Here is an 18,445-nt window from a genome sequence, read left to right on the forward strand (position 1 = left end):
CCATTATGACAGTGAAAAGATATTTAACTGCTCACTGAAAGATCAAATAACAATTCAGCAAACGTGATTTAGTTAAGTTTAGATACGAGAGCGACTCTGACCGGGTCATTCCTGCCAGCCTGAATCCGGTAGCGAGCGATGACCTGGGGTTTCCCAGTGGTGTCCACGATCAGCAGGAGTCCGTTCACAAGCCAGAAGGCGATGGTCGGAATCACCATGGCACCTGGGATAGAAACACAGCAAACTCAGCAGATCAGCTCAGGCAGGCTCCTGGGAACCGAGAAATCACTGCCACACTCCGACACGACTGGTTAGGCCTCCTACTCTCCCACCTCTGACCCCTCCTACTCTCCCACCTCTGACCCCCCCTACTCTCCCACCTCTGACCCCCCTACTCTCCCACCTCTGACCCCTCCCACCCTCCCTCTGACCCCCCTACTCTCCCACCTCTGACCCCTCCCACCCTCCCTCTGACCCCCCTACTCTCCCACCTCTGACCCCTCCCACCCTCCCTCTGACCCCCCCTACTCTCCCACCTCTGACCCCCCCTACTCTCCCACCTCTGACCCCTCCCACCCTCCCTCTGACCCCCCACTCTCCCACCTCTGACCCCCCTACTCTCCCACCTCTGACCCCCCTACTCTCCCACCTCTGACCCCCCTACTCTCCCACCTCTGACCCCTCCTACTCTCCCAGCTCTGACCCCCCCTACTCTCCCACCTCTGACCCCTTCTACTCTCCCACCTGACGCCCCCTACTCTCCCACCTCTGACCCCTCCTACTCTCCCAGCTCTGACCCCTCTGATCCTCCAGTCTCTACCACCTTCGACCCCCTCGAGTCCTCACGACCTCTCCTTCACCCTGTGATGACCCCTTGACCTTGCTCCTTTGCTTGTTCACCCAGTTCCCCTTCTCAGAAGCTGTGTTCCTTCCATGCCAGAAACCCGCTCTTCCACTCCACATCTCAGAACTTTCTATAATCATAGAATGGTTACAGCACAGGAGGCGGCCATTCGGCCCCTTGAACCCGTGCCAGCTCTCTGCAAGAGCACCGCAGCTAGTCCCACTCTCCCGCCCTTTCCCCGTAGCCCAGCAATTTTTTTTCTCTCAGGTACTTATCCAGTTCCCTTTTGAAAGCCACAATTGAATCTGCCTCCACCACCCTTTCAGGCAGCGCATTCCAGATCCTAACCACTCACTGCGTAAAAAAGTTTTTCCTTATGTCGCCTTTGGTACTTTTGCCAGTCACCTTAAATCTGTGTCCACTGGTTCTTCCATTCTCTCTATCTACTCTGTCCAGACCCCTCATAATTTTGAACACCTCCATCAAATCTCCTCTCAACCTTCTCTGCTCTAAGGAGAACAACCCCAGCTTCTCCAGTCTCTCAACGTAACTGAAGTCCCTCATCCCTGGAACCATGCTAGTAACTCTTTTCTGCACCCTCTCTTAGGCCTTCACATCCTTCCTAAAGTGCGGTGCCCAGAATTGGACACAATGCTCCAGTTGAGGCCAAAACCAGTGTTTTATACAGGTTCATCATAACTTCCTTGCTTTTGTACTCTATGCCGCTATTCATGAAGCCCAAGATCCTGTATGCTATTTTAACTGCTTTCTCAACCTGCCCTGCCACCTTCAACGATTTGTGTACATATACCCCCAGGTCTCTCTGTTCATGCACCCCCTTTAGGATTGTACCCTTTAGTTTATATTGCCTCTCCTCGTTCTTCCTACCAAAATGTTTCACTTCGCACTTTTCTGCGTTAAATTTCATCTGCCACATGTCCGCCCATTTCACCAGCCTGTCTATGTCTTCTTGAAGTCTATCACTCTCCTCCTCACTGTTCACTATACCTCCAAGTTTTGTGTCATCTGCAAATTTTGAAATTGTGCCCTGTACACCCAGGTCCAAGTAATTAATATATATTAAGAAAAGCAGTGGTCCTAGAACCGACCCCTGGGGAACACCACTGTGTACCTTCCTCCAGTCCGATAAAAACCGTTCACCACTACTCTCTGTTTCCTGTCACTCAGCCAATTCCGTATCCATGCTGCCACTGTCCCTTTTATTCCATGGGCTTCAACTTTGCTGGCAAGCCTATTATGTGGCACTTTATCAAACGCCTTTTGGAAATCCATGTACACCACGTCAACCGCATTACCCTCATCAACTCTCTCTGTTACCTCATTAAAAAACTCGACCAAGGTAATTAAACACGATTTGCCTTTAACAAATCCGTGCTGGCTTTCCTTAATCAATCCACACTTGTCCAAGTGTTAACTTTGTCCCTGATATCGTTTCTAAAAGCATCCCCACTAACGAGGTTAAACTAACGGGCCTGTAGTTGCTGGGTTTATCCTAACACTCTTTTTTGAACAAGGGTGTAACATTTTCAATTCTCCAGTCCTCTGGCACCACCCCTGTATCTAAGGAGGATTGGAAGATTACGGCCAGTACCTCCGCAATTTCCTCCTTAACCTCCCTCAACATCCTAGGATGTATCCCATCCACTCCTGGTGATGTATCAACTTTAAGTACAGCCAGCCTCTCTAGTACCTCCTCTTTAGCAATTCTTATCTCATCCAGTATCTCCACTACCTCCTCTTTCACTATGTCTATGGCAGCATCATCTTGGTGAAGACAGATGCAAAGTATACATTTAGTACCTCAACCATACCCTCTGCCTCCATGGGTAGGTCTCCTTTTTGGTCCCTAATCGGCCCCACCCCTCCTCTTACTACCCATTTATTATTTATATGCCTATAGAAGGCTTTTGGATTCCCTTTTATGTTAGCTGCCAATCTATTCTCATAATCTCTCTTTGCCTCATTTTCTTTTTCACTTCCCCTCTGAACTTTCTATATTCAGCCTGGTTCTCACTTGTATTCTCAACCTGACATCTGTCATACACCCCCTTTTTCTGCTTCATCTTACTCTCTATCTCTTTCCTCATCCAGGGAGCTCTGGCTTTAGTTGCCCTACCTTTCCCCCTTGTGGGAATGTACCTCGACTGTACCCGAACCATCTCCTCTTTAAAGGCAGCCCATTGTTCAATTACAGTTTTGCCTGCCAATCTTTGATTCCAATTCACCCGGGCCAGATCCATTCTCAACCCAATAAAATTTGCATTCCTCCAATTAAGTATTTTTTACTCTAAATTGCTCCCGGTCCTTTTCCATAGGTAGTCCAAAGAGTAATACTATGATCACTGTTCCCTAAATGTTCCCCTACTGACACTTGCTCCACCTCATTCCCCAGAACCAGATCCAGCAATGCCTCCTTCCTCGTTGGGCCGGAAACATACTGATCAAGAAAGTTCTCCTGAACACACTTCAGAAGTTCTTCCCCCTCTCTGCCCCTTACACTATTACGATCCCAGTCTATAATAGGATAATTGAAGTCCCCCATTATTACTACTCTATAGCTCTTGCACCTCTCTGTAATTTCCCTGCCAATTTGCTCCTCTATATCTTTCCCACTAGTTGGTGGTCTTTAGAATACACCTAGCAGTGTAATGGCACCTCTATTGTTTCTCAACTCTAACCAAATAGATTCTGTCCTTGACCCCGCCGGGACATCCTCTCTCTCCAGCACTGTAACATTCTCCTGAATCAATACTGCCACCCCACCTCCTTTCTTTCCTTCCTTATCTATCCTGAACACCTTGTATCCAGGAATATTTAATACCCAATCCTGCCCTTTTTTGAGCCAGCTCTCTATTTTTGCCACAACATCATATTCCCATGTGGCTATGTGTGTCTGTAGCTCACCAACCTTATTTACCAGGCTTTGTGCGTTCACACACATGCATTGTAAACCTATCTTAGGCCTTCTTGTATTCTCTTAGTCTGACCCCACCTGATACCTTACTATTTCTTACTCTAGTGTTATCTGTCTCTCCCAATCCTTTGTGCACTTTGTTTCTCCTTTCTAATGCTACATCCTGGTGCCCATCCCCCTGCCAAATTAGTTTAAACCCTCCCCAACAGCACCAGCAAACCCCCCGCCCCGCGAGGATATTGGTCCCGGCTCTGTTGAGGTGCAACCCATCCGGCCTGTACAGGTCCAACCTCCCCCAGAACCGGTCCCAATGTCCCAGGAATCTGAAGCCCTCCCTCCTGCACCATCTCTCCAGCCACGCATTCATCTGCTCTATCCTCCTATTTCTATACTCACTTGCTTTCAAGCCCAAATCTGGCAGAAAATACTGATTCCATGTCCATTTTGAGGATTTAGGAAAAGAAGTGTCACAAAATGGCGGAGCAGGCTCGATGGGTCGAATGGCTATCCGCTACTTGTACTTCAGCAATGATGGTCAGTGTTCAGAATCTTTCCGCTGGTCTCCAAATACCCCATCCTGCATCCTCACTGTGCTCAAATCGCACCAATGCCAGCAACTTCAAAACTCTGCAATTCCTCCCTCTTTTCTACATAGAGCACAGAAGCAAGGAACTTATGCTAAACCTTTATAATACACTGGTTAGGCCTCAGCTGGAGTATTGTGTTCAATTCCGGGCACCACACTTTAGGGAGGATTTCAAGGTCTTGGAGAGGGTGCAGAGGAGGTTTACTAGAATGGTTCCAGGGTTGAGGGACTTCAGTTATGTGGAGAGACTGGAGAAGCTGGGATTGTTCTCCTCAGAGCCGAGAAGGTTAAGGGAAATCTGACAGAGGTGTTCAAAATTACGAGGGGTTTTGACAAGAGTAAATAAGGTGAAACTGTTTCCAGTGGCAGGAGGGTCGGTAACCAGAGGACACAGATTTATGGTGATTGGCAAAAGAACCCGGTGGAGGGGGAAGAATTTTTTTTTACGCAGCAAGTTGTTGTGATCTGGAATGCGCTGCCTGAAAGGGCGGTGGAAACAGATTCAATAATAACTTTCAAAAGGGAATTGGAGAAATACTTGAAGGGAAAAAATGTGCAGAGCTATGGGGGAAGAGCAGGGGGAGTGGGACTAATTGGAGAGCTCGTTCAAAGAACCAGCACAGGCACGATGAGCCGAATGGCCTCCTCCTGTGCTGTGTGATTTCTTCAGTCTTTCCCTCCTACAATCTATAGGCTTTTAAACCCGAGACTGACATCATCTTCCTCAACTCTTTCACTCTATCCTGCACCACATGCCTTGACTTTTAACAATTATAAAATCTTAAAATCATGGTTAATGGAACAGGTGACAAGTGTCCTGAGCGTAAGTGATGAACACACTTCCCACCTACAATGGGCTGCATTACTTACTAACAGGTTCATCCTGTAGATCTCGGAGTGAAAACCGCCAGGTACATTAACTGAACTGAGAAACAAGTGACCCGCCCCCACCCGCCCCGCACCGACTCGCCTCGCCCCCACCCGCCGCGGCTCGCCCCGCCCCCACCCGCCGCAGCTCGCCTCGCCCCCACCCGCCGCGACTCACCGAGGAAGAAGAGAACCCATTCATTGCCTTGGAAGAATCCATGGGCCTTTCCCCACTGCGATTGCCAGAAGTCTCCGGAAGCTCCCCAGAGCTGCTGCAAAAGCCTGAAAACAATTGGTGAATAATTCCAGGATTATCCGAGGCTCAGCTTCTCCGCAAACCCTTCCCAATGGAGGCATGAACAGGGTGGAGGGACGGCCAGTGACACCAAGAAACCGGCAACGGCCAGCTCCCGGCATTGCAATCATCAGCTCCGCCAAACAACAGCACTGAGTCCCACATCTGGGGGGTGGTACTGAGCCCCACACACTCTGGGGGGGGTACTGAGCCCCACACACACCCGGGGGGGGTACTGAGTCCCACACACTCTGGGGGGGGGGGGGGGTTACTGAGTCCCACACACTCTGGGGGGGGGGGTACTGAGTCCCACACACTCTGGGGGGGGGTACTGAGTCCCACACACTCTGGGGGGGGTACTGAGTCCCACACACTCTGGGGGGGGTACTGAGTCCCACACACTCTGGGGGGGGTACTGAGTCCCACACACTCTGGGGGGGGGTACTGAGTCCCACACACTCTTGGGGGGGGGTACTGAGTCCCACACACTCTGTGGGGGGGTACTGAGTCCCACACACTCTGGGGGGGGTACTGAGTCCCACACACTCTGGGGGGCGGTACTGAGTCCCACACACTCTGGGGGGGGGCGGTACTGAGTCCCACACACTCTGGGGGGGGGGTACTGAGTCCCACACACTCTGGGGGGGGGTACTGAGTCCCACACACTCTGGGGGGGGTACTGAGTCCCACACACTCTGGGGGGTGGTGCTGAGTCCCACACACTCTGGGGGGGGGGGTTACTGAGTCCCACACACTCTGGGGGGGGGTACTGAGTCCCACACACTCTTGGGGGGGGGTACTGAGTCCCACACACTCTGGGGGGGGGGGTACTGAGTCCCACACACTCTGGGGGGGGGGTACTGAGTCCCACACACTCTGGGGGGGGTACTGAGTCCCACACACTCTGGGGGGGGTACTGAGTCCCACACACTCTGGGGGGGTACTGAGTCCCACACACTCTCGGGGGGGGTACTGAGTCCCACACACTCTGGGGGGGGGGTACTGAGTCCCACACACTCTGGGGGGGGGGTACTGAGTCCCACACACTCTGGGGGGGGTACTGAGTCCCACACACTCTGGGGGGGGTACTGAGTCCCACACACTCTCGGGGGGGGTACTGAGTCCCACACACTCTGGGGGGGTACTGAGTCCCACACACTCTGGGGGGGTACTGAGTCCCACACACTCTGGGGGGGTACTGAGTCCCACACACTCTGGGGAGGGGGGCGGTACTGAGTCCCACACACTCTGGGGGGGGGGTACTGAGTCCCACACACTCTGGGGGGGCAGTACTGAGTCCCACACACTCTGGGGGGGGGGTACTGAGTCCCACACACTCTGGGGGGGCAGTACTGAGTCCCACACACTCATCATCGCACAAAGCAAGGTCAGTACTAGGCTCAGTACCAGGTCCCTTGCTTTTTGTGGTATATATCAATGATCTAGGCTTGAATATAGGGGGTATGATTAAGAACTTTGCAGTTGACATTAAAATCGATTGTGTGGTTGATACTGAAGAAGGAAGCTGTAGACTGCAGGAAGATATCAATAAATTGGTCAGGTGGGCAGAACAGTGGCAACTGGAATTCAATCTGGAGAAGTGTGAGGTAATGCATTTGGGGAGAGCTAACAAGGAAAGGGAATACACATTAAATGGTAGGACAGGGAGTAGTGTAGAGGAACAAAGGGACCTTGGAGTGCATGTCCACAGATCCCTGAAGGTAGCGGCCAGGTAGATAAGGTGGTTAAGAAGGCACACGGAATGCTTGCCTTTATTAGCCGTGGCATAGAATACAAGAGCAGGGGGGTTATGCTTCAACTGTATAAAACACTAGTTAGGCCTCAGCTACAGTACTGCGTGCAGTTCTGGTCACCACATTACAGGAAGGATGTGATTGCACTAGAGAGGGTACAGAGGAGATTTACAAGGATGTTGCTGGGAGTAGAGAATCTTAGCTATGAGGAAAGACTGGATCGGCTGGGTCTGTTTTCCTTGGAACAGAGGAGGCTGAGGGGAGACCTTATTGAGGTGTATAAAATTATGAGGGGCCTAGATAGAGTGGATAGAAAGGACCTATTTCCCTTAGCAGAGGGGTCAATAACCAGGGGGCACAGATTTAAAGTAATTGGTGGAAGGTTTAGAGGGGATTTGAGGGCAAATTTCATCACCCAGAGGGTGGTGGGGGTCTGGAACTCACTGCCTGAAAGGGTGGTAGAGGCAGAAACCCTAACCACATTTAGAAAGTACTTGGATGTGCACTTGGGATGCTGTAACCTGCAGGGCTACGGACCAAGAGCTGGGAAGTGGGATTAGGCTGGATAGCTCTTTGTTGGCCGGCACAGACACGATGGGCCGAAATGGCCTCCTTCCGTGCTGTAACTTCCTATGATTCTATCCACACCCGTCAGTGCCATTATTACACAGAAATAGAGAACGCAAGAGAGATCGAGACAGAGCACGCGAGACAGACCGCGCGAGCGAGCAACAGAGCGACAGTGCGCGCGCGCGCGCGCGCCAGAGAGACAGAGCGCGCCAGAGAGAGAGACAGAGCGCGCCAGAGAGACAGAGCGCGCCAGAGAGAGACAGAGCGCGCCAGAGAGAGAGACAGAGCGCGCCAGAGAGAGACAGAGCGCGCCAGAGACAGAGCGCGCCAGAGAGACAGAGCGCGCCAGAGAGAGACAGAGCGCGCCAGAGAGAGACAGAGCGCGCCAGAGAGAGACAGAGCGCGCCAGAGAGACAGAGCGCGCCAGAGAGACAGAGCGCGCCAGAGAGAGAGACAGAGCGCCAGAGAGAGAGACAGAGCGCCAGAGAGAGACAGAGCGCGCCAGAGAGAGAGACAGAGCGCGCCAGAGAGAGAGACAGAGCGCGCCAGAGAGAGAGACAGAGCGCGCCAGAGAGAGAGACAGAGAGCGCCAGAGAGAGAGACAGAGCGCGCCAGAGAGAGAGACAGAGAGCGCCAGAGAGACACAGAGCGCCAGAGAGAGACAGAGAGCGCGCCAGAGAGAGCGGATATCACGTTATTAAATCCCCGACACCAGACCCCCCCCCCGCCCCGACCCACATACACCCTGGACCCCAGTCCCCAGACGCCTAGACACCAAGTCCCCAAACGTCCAGTACCCGCCTCTTGCTGTCAGTTTACCAGGTAACGGAGTTCCTGAATGCTGCAAATACAAAGATTCCAGAGCCCAGGGTGAAGGCAGCTTTCTTCACAGAATCCCAAACATGTCTCTCCTACAAACCAAACAACAAGCGGGGAAATTAATAAAATTACACACAGACCACTCGCCAAAGTCAGAGGAATCCCCGCACGCCGCACCCCGGTAACCCCGTACGCCGCACACCGGTAACCCCGTCCCCAGCACCCCGTCCCCCGCACCCCGGTAACCCCGTCCCCCGCACCCCGGTAACCCCATACGCCGCATCCGCCGCATCCCGGTATCCCCGTCCCCCGGGTAACACCGTCCCCCGCACCCCGTCCCCCGGTAACCCCGTCCCCCGGTAACCCCGCACGCCGCACCCCGGTAACCCCGTCCCCCGCACACCGGTAACCCCGTCCCCCGCACACCGGTAACCCCGTCCCCCGCACACCGGTAACCCCGTCCCCCGCACACCGGTAACCCCGTCCCCCGCACCCCGGTAACCCCGTCCCCCGCCACACCCCGGTAACCCCGTCCCCCGCACCCCGGTAACCCCGTCCCCCGCCACACCCCGGTAACCCCGTCCCCCGCACACCGGTAACCCCGTCCCCCGCACACCGGTAACCCCGTCCCCCGCACACCGGTAACCCCGTCCCCCGCAAACCGGTAACCCCGTCCCCCGCACACCGGTAACCCCGTCCCCCGCACACCGGTAACCCCGTCCCCCGCACACCGGTAACCCCGTCCCCCGCACCCCGGTAACCCCGTCCCCCACACCCCGGTAACCCCGTCCCCCGGTAACCCCGTCCCCGCCGCCCCCCGCACCTCGGTAACCCCGTACGCCGCACCGCGGTAACCCGGCAACCCCGTCCCCGGTAACCCCGTCCCCGCACCCCGGTAACCCCGTACGCCGCACCCCGGTAACCTCGTCCCCCGCACGCTGCACCCCGGTAACCCCGTCCCCCGCACCCCAGTAACCCCATCCCTCGCATCCCGATAACCCCGTCCCCCGGTAACCCCGTCCCCCGCACTCCGGTAACCCCGTCCCCCGCGCCCAGATAACCCCGTCCCCTGCACGCCGCACACCGGTAACCCCGTCCCCCGCACCCGGCAACCCCGTCCCCCGCACGCCGGTAACACCGTCCGCCGTACCCCGGTAACCCCGTCCCCCGCACCCCGGTAACCCCGTCCGCCGCACCCCGGTTAACAACGTCCCCCGCACGCCGCACCCCGGTAACCCCGTCCGCCGCACCGCGGTAACCCCGTCCGCCGCACCCGGGTAACCCCGTCCGCCGCACCCCAGTAACCCCGACCGCCGCACCCCGGTAACCCCGTCCCCCGCAAGCCGCACCCCGGTAACCCCGTCCCCCGCACCCCAGTAACCCCGGCAACCCCGTCCCCCACACGCCGTACCCTGGTAACCCCGTCCCCCGCACACTCCGTCCCCCGCACCCCGGTAACCCCGTCCCCCGCACCCCGGTAACCCCATCCCCCGCATGCCATACCCCGGTAACCCCGTCCCCCGCACGCCGCCCCCCGGTAACCCCGTCCCCCGTAAGCCGTACCCCGGTAACCCCGTCCCCCGCACCCCAGTAACCCCATCTCCCGCACACTGTACCCCGGTAACCCCCTCCCCCACACCCCGGTAACCCCATCCCCCGCACGCTGTACCCTGGTAACCCCGTCCCCCGCACGCTGTACCCCGGTAACCCCGTCCCCCGCACACTGTACCCCAGTAACCCCGTCCCCTGCACACTGTACCCCGGTAACCCCGTCCCCCACACACTGTACCCCAGTAACCCCGTCCCCTGCACACTGTACCCCGGTAACCCCGTCCCCCACACACTGTACCCCGGTAACCCCGTCCCCCACACACTGTACCCCGGTAACCCCGTCCCCCACACACTGTACCCCGGTAACCCCGTCCCCATGCACGCTGTACCCCGGTAACCCCGTCCCCCACACACTGTACCCCGGTAACCCCGTCCCCCACACACTGTACCCCGGTACCGCCATCATGTACTCGGTTTAACCCATCTCAGAAACAGTTGCTGTCATTGTGATTTTGAAATCCACAGTCTTGCTGTCAGGTGACACGAAGCTGAGGTCACAGTGACCAGCATCGAGAGGGACCTTCGATCCACGCTGCCCGGGAGGGCAGCAGCAGGAACAGGAAGGGATAACGTGAGGATTGCCCCTGCTCTTTACACCATCCTCACCCTGGGCAATATTCCAGATAGCTGTGGCGCACTCTGTAATAAAGGCAGATCACATGGCTTGTGTTTCGATTGGCACAGGGACCGGAGGGGATAAACTTTCTGTACCTGTCTCTGTGGTGCCGCAGAATCGGGCTGCTCACCCCAACCTCGCATCTGTGGATTGAAAAGCACAAACTTCAGTCGCTAAACGTCACCAGAACGTTAGAGTCGCACTCTGACAGAAGGAAAGTTGCTTGCTGTGTACAACCTCTCCAGCTCCCTGTACAGACCCGACAATACAAGGAACGGTTTCTGGGCTCCAGCCCTCACTCTGACATTAAATCACTTTCACTCGACTCAATCTGCATTCTACTGGACATGGGTCTCGGAGTGTTTGATGGGACAGTGTAGAGGGAGCTTTACTCTGTATCTAACCCGTGCTGTACCTGCCCTGGGAGTGTTTCATGGGACAGTGTAGAGGGAGCTTTACTCTGTATCTAACCCGTGCTGTACCTGCCCTGGGAGTGTTTCATGGGACAGTGTAGAGGGAGCTTTACTCTGTATCTAACCCATGCTGTACCTGCCCTGGGAGTGTTTCATGGGACAGTGTAGAGGGAGCTTTACTCTGTATCTAACCCGTGCTGTACCTGCCCTGGGAGTGTTTGATGGGACAGTGTAGAGGAAGCTTTACTCTGTATCTAACCTGTGCTGTACCTGTCCTGGGAGTGTTTGATGGGACAGTGTAGGGGGAGCTTTACTCTGTATCTAACCCGTGCTGTACCTGTCCTGGGAGTGTTTGATGGGACAGTGTAGGGGGAGCTTTACCCTGTATCTAACCCGTGCTGTACCTGCCCTGGGAGTGTTTGATGGGACAGTGTAGAGGGAGCTTTACCCTGTATCTAACCCGTGCTGTACCTGCCCTGGGAGTGTTTGATGGGACAGTGTAGGGGGAGCTTTACCCTGTATCTAACCCGTGCTGTACCTGTCCTGGGAGTGTTTGATGGGACAGTGTAGAGGGAGCTTTACTCTGTACCTAACCCGTGCTGTACCTGCCCTGGGAGTGTTTGATGGGACAGTGTAGAGGGAGCTTTACTCTGTATCTAACCCGTGCTGTACCTGCCCTGGGAGTGTTTGATGGGACAGTGTAGAGGGAGCTTTACCCTGTATCTAACCCGTGCTGTACCTGCCCTGGGAGTGTTTGATGGGACAGTGTAGAGGGAGCTTTACTCTGTATCTAACCCGTGCTGTACCTGCCCTGGGAGTGTTTGATGGGACAGTGTAGAGGGAGCTTTACTCTGTATCTAACCCGTGCTGCAGCTGCCCTGGGAGTGTTTGATGGGACAGTGTAGAGGGAGCTTTACTCTGTATCTAACCCGTGCTGTACCTGCCCTGGGAGTGTTTGATGGGACAGTGTAGAGGGAGCTTTACTCTGTATCTAACCCGTGCTGTACCTGCCCTGGGAGTGTTTGATGGGACAGTGTAGAGGGAGCTTTACTCTGTATCTAACCCGTGCTGTACCTGCCCTGGGAGTGTTTGATGGGACAGTGTAGAGGGAGCTTCACTCTGTATCTAACCCGTGCTGTACCTGCCCTGGGAGTGTTTGATGGGACAGTGTAGAGGGAGCTTTACTCTGTATCTAACCCGTGCTGTACCTGCCCTGGGAGTGTTTGATGGGACAGTGTAGAGGGAGCTTTACTCTGTATCTAACCCGTGCTGTACCTGCCCTGGGAGTGTTTGATGGGACAGTGTAGAGGGAGCTTCACTCTGTATCTAACCCGTGCTGTACCTGCCCTGGGAGTGTTTGATGGGACAGTGTAGAGGGAGCTTTACTCTGTATCTAACCCATGCTGTACCTGCCCTGGGAGTGTTTGATGCGACAGTGTAGAGGGAGCTTTACTCTGTATCTAACCCGTGCTGTACCTGCCCTGGGAGTGTTTGATGGGACAGTGCAGAGGGAGCTTTACTCTGTATCTAACCCATGCTGTACCTGCCCTGGGAGTGTTTGATGGGACAGTGTAGAGGAAGCTTTACTCTGTATCTAACCCATGCTGTACCTGCCCTGGGAGTGTTTGATGGGACAGTGTAGAGGGAACTTTACTCTGTATCTAACCCGTGCTGTACCTGCCCTGGGAGTGTTTGATGGGACAGTGTAGAGGAAGCTTTACTCTGTATCTAACCCATGCTGTACCTGCCCTGGGAGTGTTTGATGGGACAGTGTAGAGGAAGCTTTACTCTGTATCTAACCCATGCTGTACCTGCCCTGGGAGTGTTTGATGGGACAGTGTAGAGGAAGCTTTACTCTGTATCTAACCCATGCTGTACCTGCCCTGGGAGTGTTTAATGGGACAGTGTAGAGGGAGCTTTACTCTGTATCTAACCCTGTGCTGTACCTGCCCTGGGAGTGTTTGATGGGACAGTGTAGAGGGAGCTTTACTTTGTATCTAACCCGTGCTGTACCTGCCCTGGGAGTGTTTGATGGGACAGTGTAGAGGGAGCTTTACTCTGTATCTAACCCTGTGCTGTACCTGCCCTGGGAGTGTTTGATGGGACAGTGTAGAGGGAGCTTTACTTTGTATCTAACCCATGCTGTACCTGCCCTGGGCGTGTTTGATGGGACAGTGTAGAGGGAGCTTTACTCTGTATCTAACCCGTGCTGTACCTGCCCTGGGAGTGTTTGATGGGACAGTGTAGAGGGAGCTTTACCCTGTATCTAACCCGTGCTGTACCTGCTCTGGGAGTGTTTGATGGGACAGTGTAGAGGGAGCTTTACTCTGTATCTAACACGTGCTGTACCTGCCCTGGGAGGATTTGATGGGACAGTTTAGAGGAAGCTTTGCTCTGTATCTAACCCATGCTGTACCTGTCCTGGGAGTGTTTGATGGGACAGTGTAGAGGGAGCTTTACTCTGTATCTAACCCTGTGCTGTACCTGCCCTGGGAGTGTTTGATGGGACAGTGTAGAGGGAGCTTTACTTTGTATCTAACCCATGCTGTACCTGCCCTGGGAGTGTTTGATGGGACAGTGTAGAGGGAGCTTTACTCTGTATCTAACCCGTGCTGTACCTGCCCTGGGAGTGTTTGATGGGACAGTGTAGAGGGAGCTTTACCCTGTATCTAACCCATGCTGTACCTGCCCTGGGAGTGTTTGATGGGACAGTGTAGAGGGAGCTTTACCCTGTATCTAACCCATGCTGTACCTGCTCTGGGAGTGTTTGATGGGACAGTGTAGAGGGAGCTTTACTCTGTATCTAACACGTGCTGTACCTGCCCTGGGAGTGTTTGATGGGACAGTGTAGAGGGAGCTTTACTCTGTATGTAACGTGTGCTGTACCTGCCCTGGGAGTGTTTGATGGGACAGTGCAGAGGGAGCTTTGCTCTGTATCTAACCCATGCTGTACCTGCCCTGGGAGTGTTTGATGGGACAGTGTAGAGGGAGCTTTACTCTGTATCTAACCCATGCTGTACCTGCTCTGGGAGTGTTTGATGGGACAGTGTAGAGGGAGCTTTACTCTGTATCTAACCCGTGCTGTACCTGCCCTGGGAGTGTTTGATGGGACAGTGTAGAGGGAGCTTTACTCTGTATCTAACCCGTGCTGTACCTGCCCTGGGAGTGTTTGATGGGACAGTGCAGAGGGAGCTTTGCTCTGTATCTAACCCGTGCTGTACCTGCCCTGGGAGTGTTTGATGGGACAGTGTAGAGGGAGCTTTACTCTGTATCTAACCCATGCTGTGCCTGCCCTGGGAGTGTTTGATGGGACAGTTTAGAGGAAGCTTTACTCTGTATCTAACCCATGCTGTGCCTGCCCTGGGAGTGTTTGTTGGGACAGTGTAGAGGGAGCTTTACTCTGTATCTAACCCGTGCTGTACCTGCCCTGGGAGTGTTTGATGGGACAGTTTAGAGGAAGCTTTGCTCTGTATCTAACCCATGCTGTACCTGTCCTGGGAGTGTTTGATGGGACAGTGTAGAGGAAGCTTTGCTCTGTATCTAACCCGTGTTGCTCCGGCAACGCAGAGCTAATACTGACTACTGCACACGTTAAGACTCCGTGTAACTGTTTGTATCAACAACAACAACTTGTAGTTAACGCAGTAACATGTCCCAGGGTGTTTCACAGGAGTGATAATCAAACAAAATTTGAACTGAGCCACATAAGGAGATATTAGGACAGGTGACGGTCAAAGACGTAGGTTTTAAGGAGCGTCTTAAAAGGAGGAAAGAGTGGTAGAGAGGTTTAGTGAGTGAATTGCAGAGCTTAGGGCCTCGGCAGCTGAAGGCACAGGTGCCAATGGTGGAGCGATTAAATTCAGGGGTGCGCAGAAGGCCAGAATTGGAGGAGCGCAGAGATCTCGGGGGGCTGGAGGAGGTTACAGAGATAGGGAGGAGCGAGGCCATGGAGGGATTTGAAAACAAGGATGAGAATTTTCAAATCGAGGCGCTGCTTAACCGGGAGCCAATGTGGGTCAGCGAGCACAGGGGGTGATGGGTGAACGGGACTTGGCAGCAGAGTTTGGATCAGCTGATGTTTACGGACTCCTGTTTGCTTTTATCTAACTACACAAGCTCCTACTTTAACTGAAGCCCCAACATAATGAGTTACAGAGAATCGAGTAGTAGGTCAGGTCAGTAGTAAATTGGGTAATCCCTCGTTCAAACTAACTGCCCCTCATGCTATTGTCCGTTCATAAAGTACCAGATTAGCTCAGCACACTCATTCCTGTCTCGAAAAAATTTTTTGGATTTTTATAGAGCCTTTCACGGCCACAGGACAATCCAAAACACTTGACAGCCAATGAATTATTTCAAAGCACAGTCAGAAAGTCATGGGTTCAAGTCCCACTCCAGAGGCTTGCATCAAAGCCGAGGCCAACTCCGTCATTTCACAATCCCGACACTCCCATACTTTCCAGCAGGCGCTATGGTTAGTGATCGGAGCAGGAACCCGGGCTGTTTTTTTCCTCTATCCTCACCCAGGGCGACTGAAGTTTAGCGCAGCGCCCAGAGGTCAGCACAGACCGGGCGTGGTACAGTTGGTGCGCGCACACCTGGAACAGAATTTCAGTTCTTGGCCAAATTATGCTCAGTGCACAATATGAAAGAAAACACAGTGAGACGACCACTGCTATACGACTTCGATCCCACTCATGATTTGCCAAATGATAGCCTCACAACACATTCCACACCAGCCTCGCAGCTTGAATTAAGACAGTGAACAGTCTGCGGCCTGCACCCTGGCTTGCAGGAAACTATCTCGCTCCCAGTTTGCAGACGGCACATATTTTACCTCTTAAGTCAGTCGTGGCTCAGTGGGCAGCACTCTCGCCTGAGTCGGAAAGCCGTGGTTTCAAGTCCCACTACAGAGACTTGAGCAGATATATCTAGCCTGACACTCCAGTGCAGTACTGCGGGAGTGCCGCACTGTCGGAGGGGCAGTACTGAGGGAGCGCCGCACTGTCGGAGGGGCAGTACTGAGGGAGGGCCGCACTGTCGGAGGGCCAGTACTGAGGGAGCGCCGCACTGTCGGAGGGGCAGTACTGAGGGAGGGCCGCACTGTCGGAGGGCCAGTACTGAGGGAGCGCCGCACTGTCGGAGGGCCAGTACTGAGGGAGGGCCGCACTGTCGGAGGGCCGCACTGTCGGAGGGCCAGTACTGAGGGAGCGCTGCACTGTCGGCGGGCCAGTACTGAGGGAGCGCTGCACTGTCGGAGGGGCAGTACTGAGGGAGCGCTGCACTGTCGGAGGGGCAGTACTGAGGGAGCGCTGCACTGTCGGAGGGCCAGTACTGAGGGAGCGCTGCACTGTCGGAGGGCCAGTACTGAGGGAGGGCCGCACTGTCGGAGGGCCAGTACTGAGGGAGCGCTGCACTGTCGGAGGGCCAGTACTGAGGGAGCGCTGCACTGTCGGAGGGCCATAACTGAGGGAGCGCTGCACTGTCGGAGGGGCAGTACTGAGGGAGCGCTGCACTGTCGGAGGGGCAGTACTGAGGGAGCGCTGCACTGTCGGAGGGGCAGTACTGAGGGAGCGCTGCACTGTCGGAGGGCCAGTACTGAGGGAGCGCCGCACTGTCGGAGGGCCAGTACTGAGGGAGCGCTGCACTGTCGGAGGGGCAGTACTGAGGGAGCGCTGCACTGTCGGAGGGGCAGTACTGAGGGAGCGCTGCACTGTCGGAGGGCCAGTACTGAGGGAGCGCTGCACTGTCGGAGGGGCAGTACTGAGGGAGCGCCGCTCTGTCGGAGGGGCAGTACTGAGGGAGCGCCGCTCTGTCGGAGGGGCAGTACTGAGGGAGCGCCGCTCTGTCGGAGGGGCAGTACTGAGGGAGCGCCGCACTGTCGGAGGGGCAGTACTGAGGGAGCGCCGCACTGTCGGAGGGACAGTAGTGAGGGAGTGCCGCACTGTCGGAGGTGTCGTCTTTTGGATGAGACGTTAAACCGAGGCCCCGGCTGCTCTCTCAGGTGGACGTAAAAGATCCCATGGCACTATTTCGAAGAGGAGCAGGGGAGTTCTCCCCGGTGTCCTGGCCAATATTTATCCCTCAATTAACATAACAAAAATAGATGATCTGGTCATTTATCACATTGCTGTTTGTGGAAGCTTGCTGTGCGAAATTGGCTCCCGCGTTTCCTACATTCCAACAGTGACTACACTTTAATAAGTGCTTCATTGGCTGTCAAACACTTTAGGACGTCCGGTGGTCATGAAAGGCGCTGTAAAATGCAAGTTTTTCTTTTCTTAGCAGCAGTCTGCATTGTCTCAGGTTCTAAGTGTCACCTTACCTTTGGGTTTGATACAAAATCCGCCTTTTTTGCAGGTGAAGGATCCGCTCGCTCGCTGCGGAGACTGGAAGCAGCTGTCAGTAACTGAGCCCACTCTCTGTGTCTCTCTCACTGGTACTGCAACTCCTCTCACCTTACCTGCCCAATAAAACATTCATTGCTGTTGAATTATTGCTGAGGTTTCTGCACTCGCTGCATTAACCCTTCCGCAGGCGGAACCGCAGCCCTGAGTTGGGACCAATGATGGGGATTCGGGGATGGGGGGAATTGTGGGATGGGGGGAATTGGGGATGGGGGGAATTGGGGGATGGGGCGAATTGGGGGATGGGGGGAATTGGGGGATGGGGGGGAATTGGGGGATGGGGGATGGGGGAATTGGGGGATGGGGGGAATTGGGGGATGGGGGAATTGGGGATGGGGAAATTGGGGGATGGGGAAATTGGGGATGCGGGGAATTGGGGGAAATTGGGGGATGGGAAATAGTGGAAATTGGGGGAGGGGGATATGGGATTGGGGGGGATATGGGATTGGGGGGGATATGGGATTGGGGGGGATATGGGATTGGGGGGGATATGGGATTGGGGGGGATATGGGATTGGGGGGGATATGGGATTGGGGGGATATGGGATTGGGGGGGGATATGGGATTGGGGGGAGATATGGGATTGGGGGGATATGGGATTGGGGGGGATATGGGATTGGGGGATATGGGATTGGGGGGATATGGGATTGGGGGGGGGATATGGGATTGGGGGGGGATATGGGATTGGGGGGGGATATGGGATTGGGGGGGATATGGGATTGGGGGGGA

The 18,445-nt window shown here is 54.8% G+C and overlaps 1 protein-coding gene across 1 annotated transcript in view; it reads right to left on the reverse strand.

Moving 5' to 3' along the window:
• Window positions 1-17,797, reverse strand: part of faxdc2 (fatty acid hydroxylase domain containing 2) — a 67,657-nt gene extending 49,860 nt beyond the window's left edge. Inside the window, exons 1-5 of the mRNA XM_085996082.1 lie at window positions 17,636-17,797; window positions 10,993-11,040; window positions 8,671-8,762; window positions 5,411-5,514; window positions 102-223 (exon numbers count right to left, since the gene is read on the reverse strand). Coding sequence (XP_085852208.1) covers window positions 102-223; window positions 5,411-5,514; window positions 8,671-8,762; window positions 10,993-11,040 — 366 coding nt within the window. The 5' untranslated portion in view covers window positions 17,636-17,797. The remainder of the gene's footprint in view (window positions 1-101; window positions 224-5,410; window positions 5,515-8,670; window positions 8,763-10,992; window positions 11,041-17,635) is intronic.
• Between the last annotated feature and the right edge of the window lie 648 nt (window positions 17,798-18,445).

This window comes from Somniosus microcephalus, chromosome 8 (genome assembly GCF_052327205.1).
Source record: "Somniosus microcephalus isolate GS21.2 chromosome 8, FLI_Smic_1.0, whole genome shotgun sequence".
In the NCBI taxonomy this organism is placed as follows: Eukaryota; Metazoa; Chordata; class Chondrichthyes; order Squaliformes; family Somniosidae; genus Somniosus; species Somniosus microcephalus.